Source organism: Triturus cristatus, chromosome 3_1, assembly GCF_964204655.1.
Source record: "Triturus cristatus chromosome 3_1, aTriCri1.1, whole genome shotgun sequence".
NCBI lineage: Eukaryota > Metazoa > Chordata > Amphibia > Caudata > Salamandridae > Triturus > Triturus cristatus.
The window spans coordinates 122,271,445-122,289,582 of NC_140583.1; the positions used below are offsets into that span (position 1 = coordinate 122,271,445).

Here is an 18,138-nt window from a genome sequence, read left to right on the forward strand (position 1 = left end):
TTCTTTTACCATTGTAGGGTGATCTACACGTTGGTCTTAAATGTGGCAGCCAAGCTTGAATTTTTAAACAATGATACACTATTTCCAATATGTCTGCAAGACGGATACCTGTTGCTGTGTTTAGTTTTGTTCAACCATATGCACACCATGCTTAGACAGCTGCCTTTTTTTCCCTACTTATTTTCTTTTATTTATCTTACATATGATGGTGTGTATGTGTGCGTGTTTTATTGTTCTGTAAGAGGGTGAATGCAAGAATGAGTCAGTGGATGGATGAATGGATACATGTGTGCAAAGATAAGTGCCAGATCGTATGTATGATGACCTACTGAGTGCTTAAACCCGCGAGTGACACAAAAGGCACTTTCTTTCATAAGCCAAACCGTTTGACATTGCCAATGCTTGTTCTGAATGCATATAAACATTTGTCACATTTCTGATAGGATGTAAATGAATGCCACATGCTTCCGATACCTGTTAACTGTGCTATAAGGTTAGAGTCGTTTCACTCGTGCTATAAGGTTAGACTCGTTTCACACTCATGCTTCAGAACAAAGAATTTTTTTAATTATTCTTCAAGGTATTTTTTATTTTTGTATTTTTTAATTTATATTCATTTTACGTTATATATTTTCTTTTTAACGCGTAGAACTAAATACAGATTTCTCTTAAGTAATAATCTCGCTACTGTGGGAGTATTTTATTACCACATGCGGTGAAATACTTGATTTATTCTCTTGGGTCATTGCCACGGGTTGATGATTGCATCTCATAATTGGATTTGCTGAACCTAGCAATTAGCTTTCCTACTTGTCATCGAAGCAAATTGCTGTCTTGCATTTTTTACTGCACGAGTAAGGGAAAGACCTGGGACCTTCTATGAAATATTCTTAGGCTATATCATGCTATGTCCAACCCCACTAGGTAGAAAACTACCCACAGCCAATAACTCTGGGTCGATCCTGGGGATAATGAAATCGTACATTGTTTAATCCTTCACAACATTCATGCATCAGCACCTATGGAGACTTCTCAGTCAGCAGTGACATGCATACAGCCAACACATGTTCATATCGGCTGATAATCCCATAATTTTCCATTACTATTTTTTTAATTTTATGTTTTTTTACACTTCATACTGTTCAGTTTTAATATAACACATACTACTGGGGTAGGGTTGTTTGCGGTGTGGCACTGTGTCTGGTAAGCGGTGTATTATGCCAGTAGTTATTTTCCATGGGGCACACTAATTATTCTACTGTATAAACCAGAATTATAAATCAAATGTCTTGATAAAGATTGACACCTTTGGTACTAGACCACATCTCCTCTACCCTAGCATGTATACTGTTATTCTGTTTCCAGTACTCATGATTTGTGTGTTTGTTAGATTTTCTGTAACCAAAGTTTGAGATGTTGTCCAACCTCTTTTAGCCTTGTTAGTGATCAACATGTGTTCACACATATGGTAACAACAAAGAAAACTTACACACTTAGCAGAGTGAGAATTGAATTCTTTAGCCACCCACGGCACTGTGGGTACATACAATGTACGGTATCAATAGAATCAAGAGAAAGACCATTGTATCTACGTGGGGCTCTGGATACGGATGAGTTGGTGACATATCTTTGGCAGACAAAAACATCTTATTGCGAGTGTCTATAATTCATAGATACCATTAGGTTGACCTGGGGCACAAACAGTGAAATCCAGTTAGGTGTTCAGAATATCAAGTGCTAAAAATTAAATACGCTCAAAACTAATTACAATCATTAAAAGAGAGGAGTTACTTATGTCCACTGCTGACACATTGTACTCTGCTAAGAGAAGGAGTACTAAACCAAGAGCCACATGTATCAAAAAAAGAGTTGCGATTCTCAAATTGCGATTTTTAGCAAATCACAATTAGAGAATCGCAAAATGCAATGTTTGCTAAAAATTTGGCGAATCCTACATATTCTTTATGTGCAAATCGCAAATTGAGATTCGCAAATAAGGAATATCTTCCCATTCATTCTTATGGGTTAGGAGGCCCATAGGAATGAATGGTAAGACATTCTCAATTTGCGATTATCAATTAGAGAATCGCAAATTGAGAATGCAATTTCAAGGTTGCAAGGGTGCCTAAAGGACACCCTGTTGCACCCCTGAAATATGCTTGTGTGCACATTTTGCGCACATACATGCCCTAAGGGCATGCTTGTGCACCAAATGACACTTTGAAAAAAGCAAAAAAGTGCTTTTGTCTAGAAAATCGCAAATTACCACCAACTTCAAGTTGGTGGTAATTTGCTATTCCTTAAGGCCAAATAGCAAATTTCTGGTGCTTACAGAATTGCATTTAAGGAATCGCAATTTGCAATTCCCTAATTGTATTTGCAAAAAAGAGAATCGCAAATTTTGCGATTCTCTATTTTGCGATGGCCTTTTGGGATGATACATCCCAAAAGGCTTTTTCCCATTCGCAAACGGGCAGATTCTGAGAACGGGAAAAAGGCTGGATAAATATGGCCCCTAATCTGCAGTCTATAGTTTGTTATGAGCACAACTACTGAAAGTCTGACATTTCTAGACTCTCATTTCTATCACTGAAATTTACTGTGTAGTGTCTAGTTATGGGTTTGGTGAAATCAAACGAACCACTTGATATTACAATGTTTACTTAAACCAATCAATGTTTTCCAGATGTCGTCAATGTATCTTTCTCTATCGCTCACCACAAATGTTGTCATTTTATGTCATATATGTTATACACTACAAATGTTGCCAATGTACCTCTGCCGGTTATTCGTCACAAATGTGGTCACAGTACCTGTCTATGTTATATATACCACAAGTATTGTCATTACCTATTTCCCTTTTCATCACAAGTATTGGAGATGTATCTGTCCATTTTATACATTAAACATGTATCTTTCATCACAATAGTTGTCAGTGTGCCTGTCCAGGTTAAACATTACCCATGGCGCCATTGTACCTCTGCCTTCTGCTCATCACAATTGTGGTCAATATACTTATCCATGTTATACACTCACAGATGTCATCAGATGCTTTTTCTTGTTGCTTGTCATGAGCATTGTGACGTTACAAATGTTGCCAATACACCTTTGTCTCTTGTTCGTCACAAATATTGTCCAAGTACCTGTCTATGATGCAATAATGACACACATTTCCTGCTCTTGTTCTATATTCCTCCATAATTCCATGTCTGATCATTCTTACTCTTATTTCATGTTTTCACAGATTTGACTTGTCGAACAGGGATTCTTTTTTTGACACCAAAACCCGGAGCACGATTGTAAGTACTTCCCTTCACAGCCTGAGTTGTTTTCTGTGGTCGGTGTGGTGTTAATTGTTTCCCAGTTGCCTCCAATTATCACTCCTGCCTTTCTTGAACTAGAAGGTGTTTCACTCCACGAAATGCAGTTAATTATCAATGGTCGAAATAATAACAACCAAGTCGAAAGTGTTTCACAATTCCCCATAGATCTGCAGTAGCGATGGGCGTCATTTAGGGGTCGTCCGAAGTATCGACGGCTGCTCCTGCATTGCATCTTGATACCCCTGTCACGCTTCTTGAGACCCCTGTCACGCTTCTTGAGACCTCTGTCACGCTTCTTGTGACCCCTGTCACGCTTCTTGTGAACCCTCTCACGGTGTTTGTGACAAAAGCACCGCCAAGAACAGATTGTAAACATGGTTCTCATAGGCACTGCTCTGCGGTGTCCAAGGGGACTGAGAGCTTGAGCTTCCCTTTCTGTAAAGCTCGGTAAAATAACAAACTCAGCGGTGCTATTTTCTATCTACTGACTAAGTAATTAAGCGTTGGCTAAACCAATAGAGATCGACTATGAGAGCTATTGGCTGTGGCAATGTTCTGTAGTCATGTTGTGCAGTGCGCAGATGCTTTGCGGAGTGTGTAGATCTCATTTTTAAAAGCGCTCTGACACACCCAGATCTAATGAGCTTTTTTTTTTTTTAAAGTGCATTAGCGTTGAATGCATCATAGTCTTTTTATTATTATTTCTATCCATGCTGCACAACAGCTACACAGCTATACAGCATGACAGCAAATAGTTACTTAAGCCAGCAATTCCTATGCTGTACAGCATGAGCAAAGGCAATGAAAGAGCCAGTAATTTCCAAGGCAAGACCTATTAGCTTTGCTAATGCTTGTTAGGTCCCGGCACAACACTCTCATGATTCGGAGCAAATCAGTAAATCTCCCCATGCATGAAAAAGAAAAAGTATGACATTTGGCAAAAAATCCTATCACATAAAGTAAGCAATTGCGCCCATGTCCATATCTTACTGAAAATACATTTGTGAACAGACAACATCTGTTGTTACCGTAAAATCTGATAACATCTGTTATCAAAGAAGGAAAGGGCTTTTTGCTGTAGTGGGGTTTAGTAAAACTTAGTTACAATTAGTTACAAATGGCAAGAGGTTCAGCAAGGAAGACAGGGAAGAAGAAAAAAATAAAAGTAGTACCTCAATAATTGCTGAAGAAGCGGAAAGGCAGCAATCAAGCTAAAGCAATGAGTACTTGGTCCATGCTCCAGCTGAAAGAAGAGGAAGCGAAGCTAGCATGCGGTGGCCAATTAGAAGGCAGCAAACGAGAGTGGCGATAAAGGCAGCAAAGGTAAACCAATTGTCAGGCAGCAACCCCTTCTTGCACACAATATCTCTCGCGAACAGAGCACATTACCTAAAAATGAAATAAAGAATAAAATACTTTTAGCAATATTATGCCACATTTCATTATTATAATGACACAAACATTGTTCCTGAACAAAACTCACAAGTAATCATAAATCAAAATGTATTAACAATGATAAGAAATAATTTAAGCAATTGTCACAGTTCATATTTAGTATATCAGCCATACGCATTAATACAGGTAGGTAAAACAAATATCGTTTTCTTCAATTTGTTTTACATCTCATGGTAATCTTTCATTACATTCTCTTTGATGTACACACTAGGCAAGTGATTAAATCATGACTGTGTATGGGAAATATTTTTGGTCCACAGTATTGTTCTGGGTTTTGTGACATTATAACCTCGTGTTAAACAGATGCATAGTTTTTCTTTATTCAGCACCCTAGTTAAAATCAAGGTGGTATCAAAAAATAGACATTAACCTTTATAAGAAACTGTAATGTTGTTACATTAATCATGCACTGGCTATGGGAGTTCTTAACTTTACCAGTTACAATTTTTGTGATGTTATTAGGGTCAAGATCAAGTGAAATCACTTCCTGGAATAAATTAGTGTATAAGGATATATGATGTCACATTCTGTGATGGCATTAAGGTCAAAAAGTGTGTAATGTCACGTACGGTAAAGCTCTCATTTGGTAAATTGACATCCACAGCAATAACAGTTTTTAGGTCTCAGCCTGGCGAAAGCAGCGCATGCGGTACTCTCGCCATGCGAGGACATCTTGAAATCAATACGGATTCCAAAGCCATGTCCCAGCTCCGCCTTCAGTTTTCATTTGTGCGCGTCGTTTGGCGTCACGAATTATGCAAATGGCAGTGCAATGATTGCACCGGAGGCATTTCAATCCCTCTTGGTTGCCACCCTGTCCCCTTTTGGCCCCGCCCAGCGGGATTGGATCTCTTACCGGCGGCGTGACACAGTAGGCTTAATAATAACTTGCTGCACTTTTTTTTTTAAGCCATCGCATGCGTTTGTTATCGCGGGCAGCTTCAATTGCACAAGCGCGGTTATTGTTACATTTTTGCGGTGTCCACTTCCGGGATACCGCGCTCTGTTTGTGTTTTTTTTTTTTTTTACTTTAAAACTGAGAGTGGCGCTGCTTCACGGACACCGCGCTCGGTTTATTTATATATTTCTCAACTTTAGCACTGAGCGCAGCGCCAGCTTCAAGGACACCGCGCTCAGTGTTGAAGTTAAGACATATATAAAGAAACCGAGCGCGGTGTTCGTAAAGCGGCGCTGCTCTCAGTTATAAACGTAAGCATTTTAGCATAGCTGGAAGGCGGTTATTGACGTCATTTATGGCAATTGTCCCACAGTGAGCATGTTCTCAGACCTGCACTTTTTAAATTAACATAGTTAATAATGGCAGCCGCCCGGCTTGTTTTTTTTTGTATTACTGTTACTGCTCAGGGTTCACTGGTCTGTGAAATGTCCTGTTGCACTCCCCCCCTCTCCCCCTAATCTCGTGTGGCATACGTGCGCAGCGGCATTAAATCGTGCTTTAATGGTTTCCCTCCCTTTCCCAGTCTGGAGTAAGGATTACGGTAAAGTGAGGTGGAAGAAAGAACTAGCATGATTTTGTTGTAATTTTATGGACCATGCCGTGTCTGCCGTTGGTTTTTGCTGAAGGTTAGCATCCCTTGTGAATGCTTTTTCCTAGAGCGTTTCATTGTTACAAAATGGGATCCCTACATATTGGAAGGCGATGATATTACTGATTGGTAATATCGATGGTGAACTGTCATGCCAGTGGAAGGGGAAATACCAGTTTTTATCACTGCTTTAGGATGATGGTGTGGTGTGCCTAGACTCGTACTATAGAGTGAGTACTGTAGCGCTTTAGATGTTTCTTGCTTCAGGCCACCTATGACGTCGTCATCTGCCAGGGAAAAGTTATTGCAGGAGGGTTCATCCCTCACAGAGCTATCTGTGTTGTCTTTACTCCCTCTTTCTCCCGTTGTCTTTTTTGTGTTTACTCCCGCCCCCTTGCGTTTTCCATATTGTCTTTACTCCTACCCCCGCTCCTGTCGTCTGTGTTGTCTTTACTCCCGCCCCTTCCCGAAGACAAGCTTGTACTTGCGACACTCTGCCACCCGGTAGCAAAACCCGTCCAGTCCTTGGAGCCTCCAACAACACGCTACCCTTGGAGTAAGTGTGACGAGAGGGACACATGTTCCCCTTGCTTTCCCAAGAGACAGCACCCTGAGACAAGCATTGAAAATGCAATAGGTCTCGCCTTTCATTAAGTTAAAGGCATTTGCTTTTCTATAAAATACCATTAGCAAAGCAAATGGCTTTAACTTAATCAAAGGCGAGACCTATTGCATTTTCAATGCTTGTTTGATAAATGATATGTATCCAAGACGTAGGCCTATTTTTATGATGTTTATTAATTAATCCAAAAAAGGAAATATGATACATAATAAAGTATATAGTAATAGAACAGGACAAAAATGTATAATAAAATAGCATAATAGATTTACTTTGAGTGAACTGAATAGTGAGAGTGAATAGTACACAATGGAATCATAACATTGCGGATACAATATCATTTCGGAAACAAGGTATTTCATAGTTGGTGATGGGGCTGAAAGAGCAGGTTTCGTAGCTCATGTTCATCACTACAGATGTTATGTACCTCTGGCGAATGGCGAGCAGGACTGGCCAGTGTGGCACTCTGGCATTTTCCCAGACTTGGGGAGCTGCTTTCAATCAATAAATCAATCAAACAGCATTTGTAAAGCACACACTGTCACCCCTAGGGGTATCTGGGTGCTGTGTCTTTACCCAAACCATGCTACAATGACCACATTGTAGTTGCAGCTTCCTGCAATGTGTGAAGAATTGAATTGTTTTGTCGGAGCTGATTTTGTCTTCCCGCCCAGTCCTGCATAACACGCGGGTGGAAGTGAACAGATAGTTGTACAAATGAGAGATGATATATGTTCTTAACCTGAAGGGCAGAATGGCATGACTGCAGTGTTTGGAATGAAGGGATGTAGAGCATGGGGCTGGAACCCATTGGAAAGAACCTGCATTGCCTAAGAGAATATTTGTAGTTCATTGAGGGAAAAACAATCGCATGGGGCCGCATTCCAGTCCATCATTTTTTTACCTCTCGTTTCACTCCAGATGAAGACCAGCTATTTACAGAGCAGCATAGGCGCTGCACCAACAGGAACACTACTGTCCACACTGAGGGCACAGGAACACAAGTAATCCATTGCTGGTTTCGGCCTACGTGGGCCTTCCCTCTGGAGAGTCATACAATGTTACAAGGGTGGCAAGTCACACTTCCTTTCCCTGTAAATCAAGCTACTTGGCTAATTTAGAGGCGTAGGCTATCATATGTACCAAAAAGGTGCAGATGTAAAGAGAGAAAAATATATCACTATAATGATTGACAACATACTTTGCTTACTCAGCAACACCAGGAACAAGTTATTGCTGTGAAGAACTTATGTGAGGTTGTGTTGAGGCAGTACAGCTCAGGGGTCACTGGAGCGGGCCAGTATGTGCCTCCGTGTGCCCAACATGAGCACTAGATATGTGTGGTGAATGAAAGAAGAGGTTCCCTAACCCTGTACTGCCTGCACACTCTTTGCACTCTCTTTATACTCTGTTCCTGGACGTGTGCAGTTCCCTTGGATAAATCTTGTGTCTGTGGTTAAGCCAAAAGCAAATATTGACTGTGCATTACTGGCAAAACAGAAGGAGAGGCTTTGTCGGCTCAGTGCATCCTCCTTGAAGAAATCTCACCGGATGGTGTGTTGATTTGCAAGACTCACCTGATGCAAGAGGCTCTAACAGGAAAGACCCTGCCTACAATGGGACATTGGGTAATGGATGGCAAGTTGATTAAAACAGCAGATGAATGCGTGAACGAATGAATAAATAAACATAGTTATGCAGCACAGCTATAACAGCTAAGGCTTCGATTAGGAGTGCCTCCTCAAAATGGGGAGCCTGTGCAAAGCTCGTAGTTCCAAGGGATGCAGTAAATAATATACCTTGAGGATCCCCCACCCCTTAAAATTGCCGTAGTTCAAACCTGCCGAAATTAAACAGTGGAAAAAGTAATGGGGGACATACAGGTTTTAGTGCAGTAGTCCCACTTCTAGGGGCAAACTCGTAATTTTTGTTTTTTGTCAGTCCTGGGGCTATATCGCAGTACGGGTGTGATGTTCCTGTTTGCACTGTGGCGCAAACAGCGACAGTGTGCCCTCTTAGTAATAATAACCTGCCCTCAGGGCAGCAAATTAATTAAAAATGGACCAGCTGTTTGAAGCTACCGTCCACCTTTCACATTGCAGCAGTGCCTGGCCTGCACTTTCAAGGGTGACTGAGATCCCCTAGAGGGTGGGTGCAGTGAATGACTGCACCTGCCTGCAAGAGATGTATGGGGTGCATGAGGCACATTACTCCCTCAAGAGGGGCAACCTTGGGAAGCGTAATGAGTGTGCTCCACCTCTTTGTGGTCCTTAAAGCAACTCAAGCGTAGAGGCAGAGTGAATCCCTCATTTACATGGGGCTATGCCTACTTGTAAATTGGTGGATGCCCCTTTAGAATAGAGTTAGCTCTACATGCGTGCAGGAGAACTCTGTATTACAGACGGGACTGCACCAGGATTGGTTTGGATTCTGTCTTTGGAAAATAGGGATTCTCTTCACAACCTTTCAAAATATAGATTCGGTCTCTTCATTATGCACACAAAGGTTCCATATTGTAGTCCTGTGTAGTGGAGTAGTCTGTCAATGTGTTGCATACCTACAGGTGTTTCCCAAGTAGGTAAATGATAAGATTTGGAGTGGAGAAGGAGATAGCACCATGAGCTGTTTCCAGCTACCACCCTTGTTATGTTATGCGTATTTGTAAAGCACTATCACTCACAAGTGTACTCCGCTGTTGCGCAGGAGTGTGTGCATAGCCATGCCTAGGGTAGGTTGGTTAATTGAAAATCCAGGCCTTCATGCTTCCTGAGGAATTCAAGAAGAGAGGAGTAAGCTCTGATGTGGAGTGGCAGGTTCCATGCTTTAGGAGTGCACGTCTTCCTTATCTAGTTCTGTGTACACATAGGGTGTGAGTGAGCTGGAGTCCCCTGGAGTGACAGTGTCTGGGTGGTTGGTGGAAGGAGAGTGCCTTGAATGTATGTATTTGTGCAGAGTTTGAAATGAGCACATCTAAAATATGGTGTGATGAGTTCTGGGTGGGAGATTGATGATGAGTCTGGGTTGTTTGTAGTCTTTTGGGGAGTTGCTTGATGATCTTGGCATACAGGTTGTTTCTATAGTCCAACCTGCTAATTACTAAGGCATGAGTGATGGTTTTTCTAGTGTTGCTTTGGTTCGATTCGTAGAACTTCCTCAGCATCCTAAGAGTGTGGAAGCAGGATGCAGTGATGGGGTTGACTTGTACGGTCATGTACAGTTTACTGTTGATGAGGATTCTGAGGTCCTTGCAAGGTTGTTAGGTGTGGGTGTGAGATTGTCTTACCACTAGGTTGAGTACAAGGTATGGTGTTCTTGCCAAAGATCATTACTTCTGTCTTGCCAGTGTTGCGTTTGAGTGTGTAGGCTTGCCTCCAGTTAGAGACTTCAGTCATGCAGTCAGTTAACTTGTTTCTTGTGTTGGGGTCTTGTCTGAGAGGGAGAGCATGGGTTGAGTGTTGCCTGCGTAGGAGAGGGTGTTGTTGTAATGTGTGCGGATGACGTTGGCCAGAGAAAGAACAGCAGCCTTATTCAAAACTTTATGAAAAGTACACCGTACATCCAGATGGGGGAAGACATTACCATCACAGTGGCTCTTTTTAATGTAAACGTTTGGTGGACTGCCACTATTGGTTTGGACAACCATTTAACCCCTTCAGCGCGGCGCGGATTACCGCACCGTGCTGAAGGTTCCGTGCGCGGGCGGGGCCGTGACGGAGCGGTTCCGTCATGGCACAGCGCAACAGACGCGCATGACGGAACCGCTCCGTCACTCGCATCGAAGGGGTTAACAAACTTTTTAGATTGTTTTGTTTTTCAGAAAGAAACTCCCAAAGTGGGAGTTTATTTTTGAAAAAAAAATCCCTAATGACCCCCCACACTAGGGAGTTTTCTCTTCTATCAAGAAACATGATTAAAATTTTCTTTTTTTTAAAATGATGGTGCTATGATATTTACATGTCAGTCATGACATCTGTAGGACATCATTAAGTGAAAATCTCGAAGTTTCACAAAAAGTCATAAAATACCCCCATACCAAGAAACCATAAAACACATTTTTTTTGAGGGGGATGGACGAGGACAGCGACGTATGAGCTGCATAGGAATAGGGAATGGGAGGTAGAGTAGGATTTAAGAGGATTAGCACTTAAAAATAAGAATCAGTGGTGACATTTGTTTTAAACCTGGTTCGAGTTTCTTGGTCGGAAGAGAGTGGTTCGAATTTTCCTGGATCTGAAGTTCGAGACTATGATATAGATTCTGGACCACCATTGACAGCCCTCTAAAACTGGGATATATTTACTCCTTAGAAATGGATCTGAGAAAACAGGCAAAAGAGAAGTATTGCCTTAAGAGGTTTGTAAAAATAGGCTATTCTATAAATTGACTTACTTCTTTCAATGAATGCGGTGCATCGAAAGGTAGGTGCATTTAGGGAAGTATCGCCTTACTCTTCCGGACTTCACATCTATGTACCTTGAGGATATACGTACTGCATAGTTACATATAGGTGCAGTTAGGTCTAGAAAACATAGACCTACCTGTCGATATTTTTTTTATATTTGATCCTCGATAGTGTGTTCCATCGGTGTTCTGAGGTCGATATTTTGGGTGCACACCCAGGAAGCCTATTCCGGCAGCGGAAAATTGCACTCACCACAATTCTGTTTTAGGGGAATGGATCCGAATTTCCAAAAACAGAGTTTGTCATGATTTCCTCCACTGGGCGGAGACCCTTGCCTCATACCTCAACAAATCTGTGCCTGATTCTTGACTTCCGAACCTGGAGGGGAGGCCTCGTGGTCCTTATCTGCAGTAAATCTCTATTTCTAGGGAGAGAGAGGGTCACGTGTCAGATTGTGAATGCCCGTAGCTGTACAGGTTTGTTTGCGTTCAGACACTTAACAGGCTGACTATTCCGTCCCACACAGGGGCGGCTGGTGACATTTTAAAGTGGTGGGGCGTAAAATGATTGGTATACTTCACCGTAGCGAGCGAGCGTAGCGAGCGAGCCCGAACCCCTATAAGGAGGGTTCGGGGGGGTTCTCCCCCCGAGAAAATTTTGAAAAAAGAGAAGAGAAATGGTGCATTTTCAAGCAAATTTGAGAAAGCAGGAAGGTTAATAAATCAATTGTGAAAGTGCAGTTATAACATTAATAAAGAGATGTCATATAACATAGGTAGCTGCTTATTCAGTGTATAACCACAGAGCTTCATAACAGACTTCGAGATACAATGCATTTCTGAGTACCTCACTCACAGATGTTTTTTATTTAACAAACTAAACTGGTTGCAAAGTAGCAGCATTCAACATTGTTTACTTTTTGTAAATGAAATCAGCACGTCTCTCTCTAAGAGCAGCAAACTTTTCAATAACTTTAGTGTTAAAGTCCGGGATTGAGGGACATATGCATTTCTATTTTCTATCCTGTTTTTTTGGAGTTAAGCTTTGCTGGAGCATGAATTGCTGCTTACTTAGACAGTTAGGACTAGGACACCTTTAAATGTTTAACTTAGAACGTGCAGGGTGGGTTTAAGTTTTCCCATGAAAAGACGCACATTGCTAAAAATGTGTCCATGCTAGAGAGGTGTCAATGGCCTTTCTCCAGAAGATTCACCTCCTTGGGGAGAATGTGGACCCCCTTAACTTTCTGATACATCCCGGTGCGTACAATATCAATCCCCGAGCAAAGCGAAAACAAAGGGAGTCACGATTCTATTTTGTAGTCGAGGAGCTGCTTTGTTCTCCTTTTCATAATACAGCTGCTGGTTGTATGTCATTACAGCGCGTTGCTTAGCACACGTTATTACAACGCAGGCGCGCAACACCCATTGGACTCACAGGGCTTCAGCCAGCCCCCCCCCCCCCCCCCCCCGTCGCGTGTGGCAGCCCGGGCTGAGACAGCATCCCGGCGCACACACAGCCGCACCCGAGCACTTCACAGGTCTTTAAAAAACCATTTGCATGTTAATGAGGCCTCGCTGTTGTTTCACCCCTTCTAAGAGCCCCTGCAGCTCCACTCTGCCTATTGCTTAAAAGATTCAGCCCCCCCCCCCCCGAAATTTGGCTCTAGTTGCGACTCTGCAACGCACATAATACCACGCATACAATTACAACATTTCCAAGAAGATTCCACATTCTAGGATGGTGAAGGGAGGTCACTCATTGTTCGGGGTCAGCTGGAGGGAATGGTTACGCTTGCCAATGTCTATGGGTAACCAGATCATAAAGCAAAATTCTATGCCACACTATTAGTATATCAGTTATGAGATTCATAAGTACGTTTAGCACCATTTTAACTAACTGTGCTTGATGCGTTTTTTTACTAAACAGCCTTTTACCAATTTGAGAGGCAAAGCCTCTTTCGAACTTTTTTTCAATTCATGATTGGGAATAAAAGCCCATTGCTGGTGGAAATGGCCTGGGGAGGCGGAAAAGATTGGGCGGTAAAAGAAGAAGCCAGTGGAAAAGTAGAGTCCAGTGTCATAATTTCATGAGTAGGGTTGCAATGAACGAAGCTCCATGAAATCATTCAGAAGACAGACGGCAAGGAGCACGTTTGATCTGTGTGGAAAAGAGTGTGTGCCACTCTGCGTGTGAAGATGGCGCAGCCCAAGGTAACGCCTTCCACCTGTATCCACAGGCATGCTCACACCAAGGACGCTGTCGCCATTTCATTATTTTTAAAAACACAAACACCCGATCATGTGGGTCGCTGTCTCCATAGCCATGGAGGACAGACTACCGTCCCCATCGTCTTTAATACATTGTTAAAACAAGGCATGAGTTAGGCGTGGAGGAATGGCGTGAGGAGTTTGATGCACGTTAACAGCGCGGGGTCGGGGAGCTCGCAGACAGTGTAAGAGCTACAGGCCTAGTACATATTTGGCTTGGGGCAGAGTGAGGAGCTAGGTTAAGGTTAGGCGTGGAGGAATGGCGTGAGGAGTTTGATGCACGTTAACAGCGCGGGGTCGGGGAGCTCGCAGACAGTGTAAGAGCTACAGGCCTAGTACATATTTCCTTATTGTTTTCTCATTATACAGTACTTACTTCAGCCCAGGTACTTTTATGCAGTGATATGATCACGAGTTTTTCACGATGACACACACGACGAGTCACTCAGTCACGACGGGTCGACTCCTCCTGACTCTGAACGCACCGCCGCCACGAGGTTATGAGCAGACAGTGTCGCACCACCGCGTGCGTGATGACGCGACCGACTGCTGGAGTGCGCACCTCATGGCCAATCACTGTCACTGTGTTCAGACATAAGCCACAGTGATTGGCCATAGGTGCGCGGCACCCAATTAGCAGTTACTCGTTGCTGTAGCAGGCTCTCAGCCAATCCAGAGACGCTGCATTATCAGCGCCTGCCCTGGATTGGCGAAAGAGCACGGATAGGGCTCGCCCGGATACCTAGAGGGGGGCTGCTGCAGAGGCAACCCTCGGCCTCTCGGCCCCCTCCTCTCAGTACAGTAGTCAGTGGCAGACAGTGCGGCGAATGCGCATGCTCGTGCTTGTCGTGAGACAAACTCGAGCATGCGCAATAAAATTGCGAGCCGCTGCCTGTCTGTCAACTAGTCTCAACTGTGCTCGCCCCCCGGCCCCACCCCCTTCATGTCCGACGCAATGCATCATTTGCATTGCCATTGCTGCCGGTCTGGGGATTGATTTGCGTGCATGGTAAGTGGGGCTCCGCCCCTGCGCCCCAATGGACGCACCGCCGCTGGTCCCACAGCATGCAGGGTATTTACTCTTGCAGGTTTCTTTGCACTCCTGGTGGAGAAATCCGCATTCCTCAAGGTATTTACGCCTGCCACGAACCATTTTGCGACATGCTGAATGGTGTGAATGAATTCATTTTCGGTCACCTTACAACCAAAAATGCCTTTGTGTATCGAGTCCTGTTGCATGCTGGATTGATGATTCCGGGCTGTAAACTATTAAGGATGCCTGTTCACCCTCGGACACGCATACTGTGCTAACCTTCTTCAGCAGTGTTTCAGTATTCACTTTCATTGTCCTGAGTTACTAACGTGTGCATTTTCCTTTTCCCTTCCAATGTAGGTGTATGAAATATTGAAACGGACGACGTGTACGAAGGCCAAATACAGCATGGGTAAGAGACTGGCAGCGAGGGGCAGCTCCACAGTCCTTTGAAAGTGTGATCAATGTCCAGAGTTTTAATGGAGTGAATGGCCGTCTGACTGATGGCCTGCACTACACTCTTGCCGTCTTTCCTTTCACACACAGACTCAAACTGCAGATGGAAACTAATGCCAGGCAGCAGTTCAAACAGGCTCTTGTTGACTATGGACTGGACTGTGTGTGACTCGGGGAGCTACACATGGGGCTGTAAACTCGCACTGACAAGAAGACAATGTATATATTGAGAGCATCAGAAGAGTAGAAGATGTGACTAGGCAGTGAGAGCATCCGTAGTAACAGATCTATTACTGGCAGTTTTAGACTATTAGCACACACTGTGTGAAGATGTGATGCTTTGCCAATCATAGAGACTAAGAATAAAAGCATTAACTGCTGTTACTCCAGTATTGGAGCTTTCATAGATTCACATGCCTGAATCATTCCCCGTCGTCGAGATGGGAGTCCCCGGTATATAAAAAAGCAATACTTAGATAAGTACAAAACAGAAAAGAGGCCTAGGCCCATTTCCATTTTGCAACCCATAACTCTCGTTATGTAAAAGAGACCAAAATTGTCCCTGAACCAATCAGAACCTCTCACCCTGTAGAACATTCCTGAGAGAACCTTTTGCCCCTCAGATTTTCGACCGCACGTTGTGCTAGGGAGTCTCCTTTGAGCTCCGCTCAAACTTTTTCTTGCTACTTAAGATTTGGAGTTTTTTTCCAGTAAATTTTATTTGCTGATATCTTCTTCATTGCTGACTACTAATTCATTCTACCTGAGAATGTCTGGAAAAGAGAAAAGTGCTTGTTTAGAGCCTGTGGCAGTTGTTCCAAGAAGAGGCTCTACACTGATGACCCTCATTCTGACTGCATCTACTGTCTTTAGCCGGACCATCAAGCGAAAGACTGTAAGGTATGTCGTACCTTTTCGAGTAAAACTCTAAGGGACCGTGAAGGATGCCTTTTAATATGGCTTCAAAAGCTTAAGTCCAGAAAGAAAATTATCTCCATTGATAGCGATGAGGCATCCTCTTCTTCATCTAGGAGGTCTTAAAAGACGAAGAAATCACCTCATACTCATACCTCAGAAGAGTGTCCTGAGAAGGCCCTCCAAAAAACACCACTCACGGGTCTTCTGGGTGCAGTCCCTCAAAGTCTCCTCAACATAGAGGAAAGGAGAGTAAGGGACATGCTTCGGGGGATAAGACTGTAAAAAAGACTGGTTCTGTGCCGTCTAAATCACCCCCTCAGGTCAAACAATCCTTAAAGAAACCGACGATGAAGATTGAGGTAAAGTTGGTCCCAAAGAAGCCTTCACGACCTGTGACTAATGACTCTCCGTCGACGATGTCACTATCAACGACGGTTTCGACACCGGCATCGTCGACGACAACTTTAACGGCGACGACCACTGCTCCGATGGCGGGATCGTCGACGACTACAACGACGACGGTGACTACGTCGTCAACGACGGATAAGGCACTACCGTTGATGCCGACAGCGCCATCGATGACGATGGCATCAACGACGACGGTGTCATCGACGGGTTCGTCGACGAGGAAAAAAACACCGGAGTAATTGGAAGTGGCCAGGAAGAGGAGAATTACACCGGAAATCACCTCACCGAGTAAGATTACGCCTCTTGTATCATCACACCTGCTGGAGGAGCAGGATTCAGAGGAGGATGTAGGCCCTTTTGGCTATGCGAGTAGCCCTTCACAACTACATGTGAAATGTCAAGACGATGACTTTGAGGAGGAATATGGGGAGTATCAATACCCTCCCCAACAACAGCAATATCGTCAGGGTTACCAGGAAGAGACGGTTGGAATGCCGTCTTCCTTACTGATGGACTTGCAGTTTATGTTGGCGGATTATAGAAAGAGGTTTCCACCAACTCCAGAATCTCAGTAGGTACCATTAGCTGTTCCTCGCCCAAGCTCCATTCCAGCTACTCCTGTTAGAAATAGGGAGTTAATACCAGAGCCCTTGCCAAGATCACTGGAACCAATGCCTCAACAGGATCCGGTCACCACGGATGATGACCAAGAGGAGGGAGAGATAACGGACCCTAACAAGGAAAGGGATGATTACCTTATTCCTTCGCCTTCTTCTCCCTCTCCACTGCCGATTGACTCACCGCCTGAGGACATCAGCCGATTCCATAATTTGATGGAAAGGGCAGCGAAGAGATTTGAACTTCCAATGTCAACTACCCAAACTGAGTGTTTCTTGTATGATCTCAAGGAGCCGTACTGGAAATCAGTTTGTGCTATCCCGATCGTTAGCCATGTTTGGGAAGAAGGCCTGAAGGTCATAAGGACACCGGCGATGATCACACCGGTGCTCGCCAGTATAAAGCTCCTATGGACGCTCCAGCTTGTTTAGTGAGCCATCCCAAACCGGACTATGTCATATCCCAGGCTGCTCAGCAGAAGTCCAAAAATCTGTCAGCTCCTATTACAACGCCTACTGACAGAGAGAGTAGACACCTGGATAATGCAGGAAAAATGTTTTCTTCTTCTGGTCAAAGCTGCAAATGCCCTTTCCATTCTGGGCAGATATGACAGGCAGATGTAGTGTGACCTGACACCTTACATAGACCTGATTCCTGAGGATAGTAGACAGGAGGTCAGGAAGATCCTTCAGGAGGGAGAAAGGGCTTCGGCTGAAGTCATTGATTGCGCGATGGACATAGTGACCACGGCCTTCAGATCACTTGGAGGGGCGGCAGTGTTGCGCTGTCAAGGATGGCTGAGAGCAACAGCTTTTAGGCCGGCGGTCCAAAATAAGATCTTGGACCTTCCCTTCGATGGGGAAGCCTTGTTTGGGAAACATGTGGATGATGCGCTACAAAGTATCAAGAAGGATACAGATACCGCAAAGGCCCTGGGGACACTGCAGTACAGGAAGGTGTCCTTTCAAGGAGCTAGGGGAAGAGGTCAAATATCATATAGAGGGGGATATCAACAGAACAGAAACACCTCCTACTCGACATCTTCTCAGCCGTACCGACAACGACAGGCAGGGGGCTATACAAAATCTG

The 18,138-nt window shown here is 43.9% G+C and overlaps 1 protein-coding gene across 4 annotated transcripts in view; it reads left to right on the top strand.

Moving 5' to 3' along the window:
* Positions 1 to 18,138, top strand: part of ANO1 (anoctamin 1) — an 852,930-nt gene that overhangs the window by 564,951 nt on the left and 269,841 nt on the right. For all 4 annotated transcript variants that reach the window (XM_085643533.1, XM_085643534.1, XM_085643535.1 and 1 more), the window contains 2 exons: positions 3,245 to 3,299; positions 15,010 to 15,061. In XM_085643533.1, the coding sequence (XP_085499659.1) occupies positions 3,245 to 3,299; positions 15,010 to 15,061 (107 nt within the window). The remainder of the gene's footprint in view (positions 1 to 3,244; positions 3,300 to 15,009; positions 15,062 to 18,138) is intronic.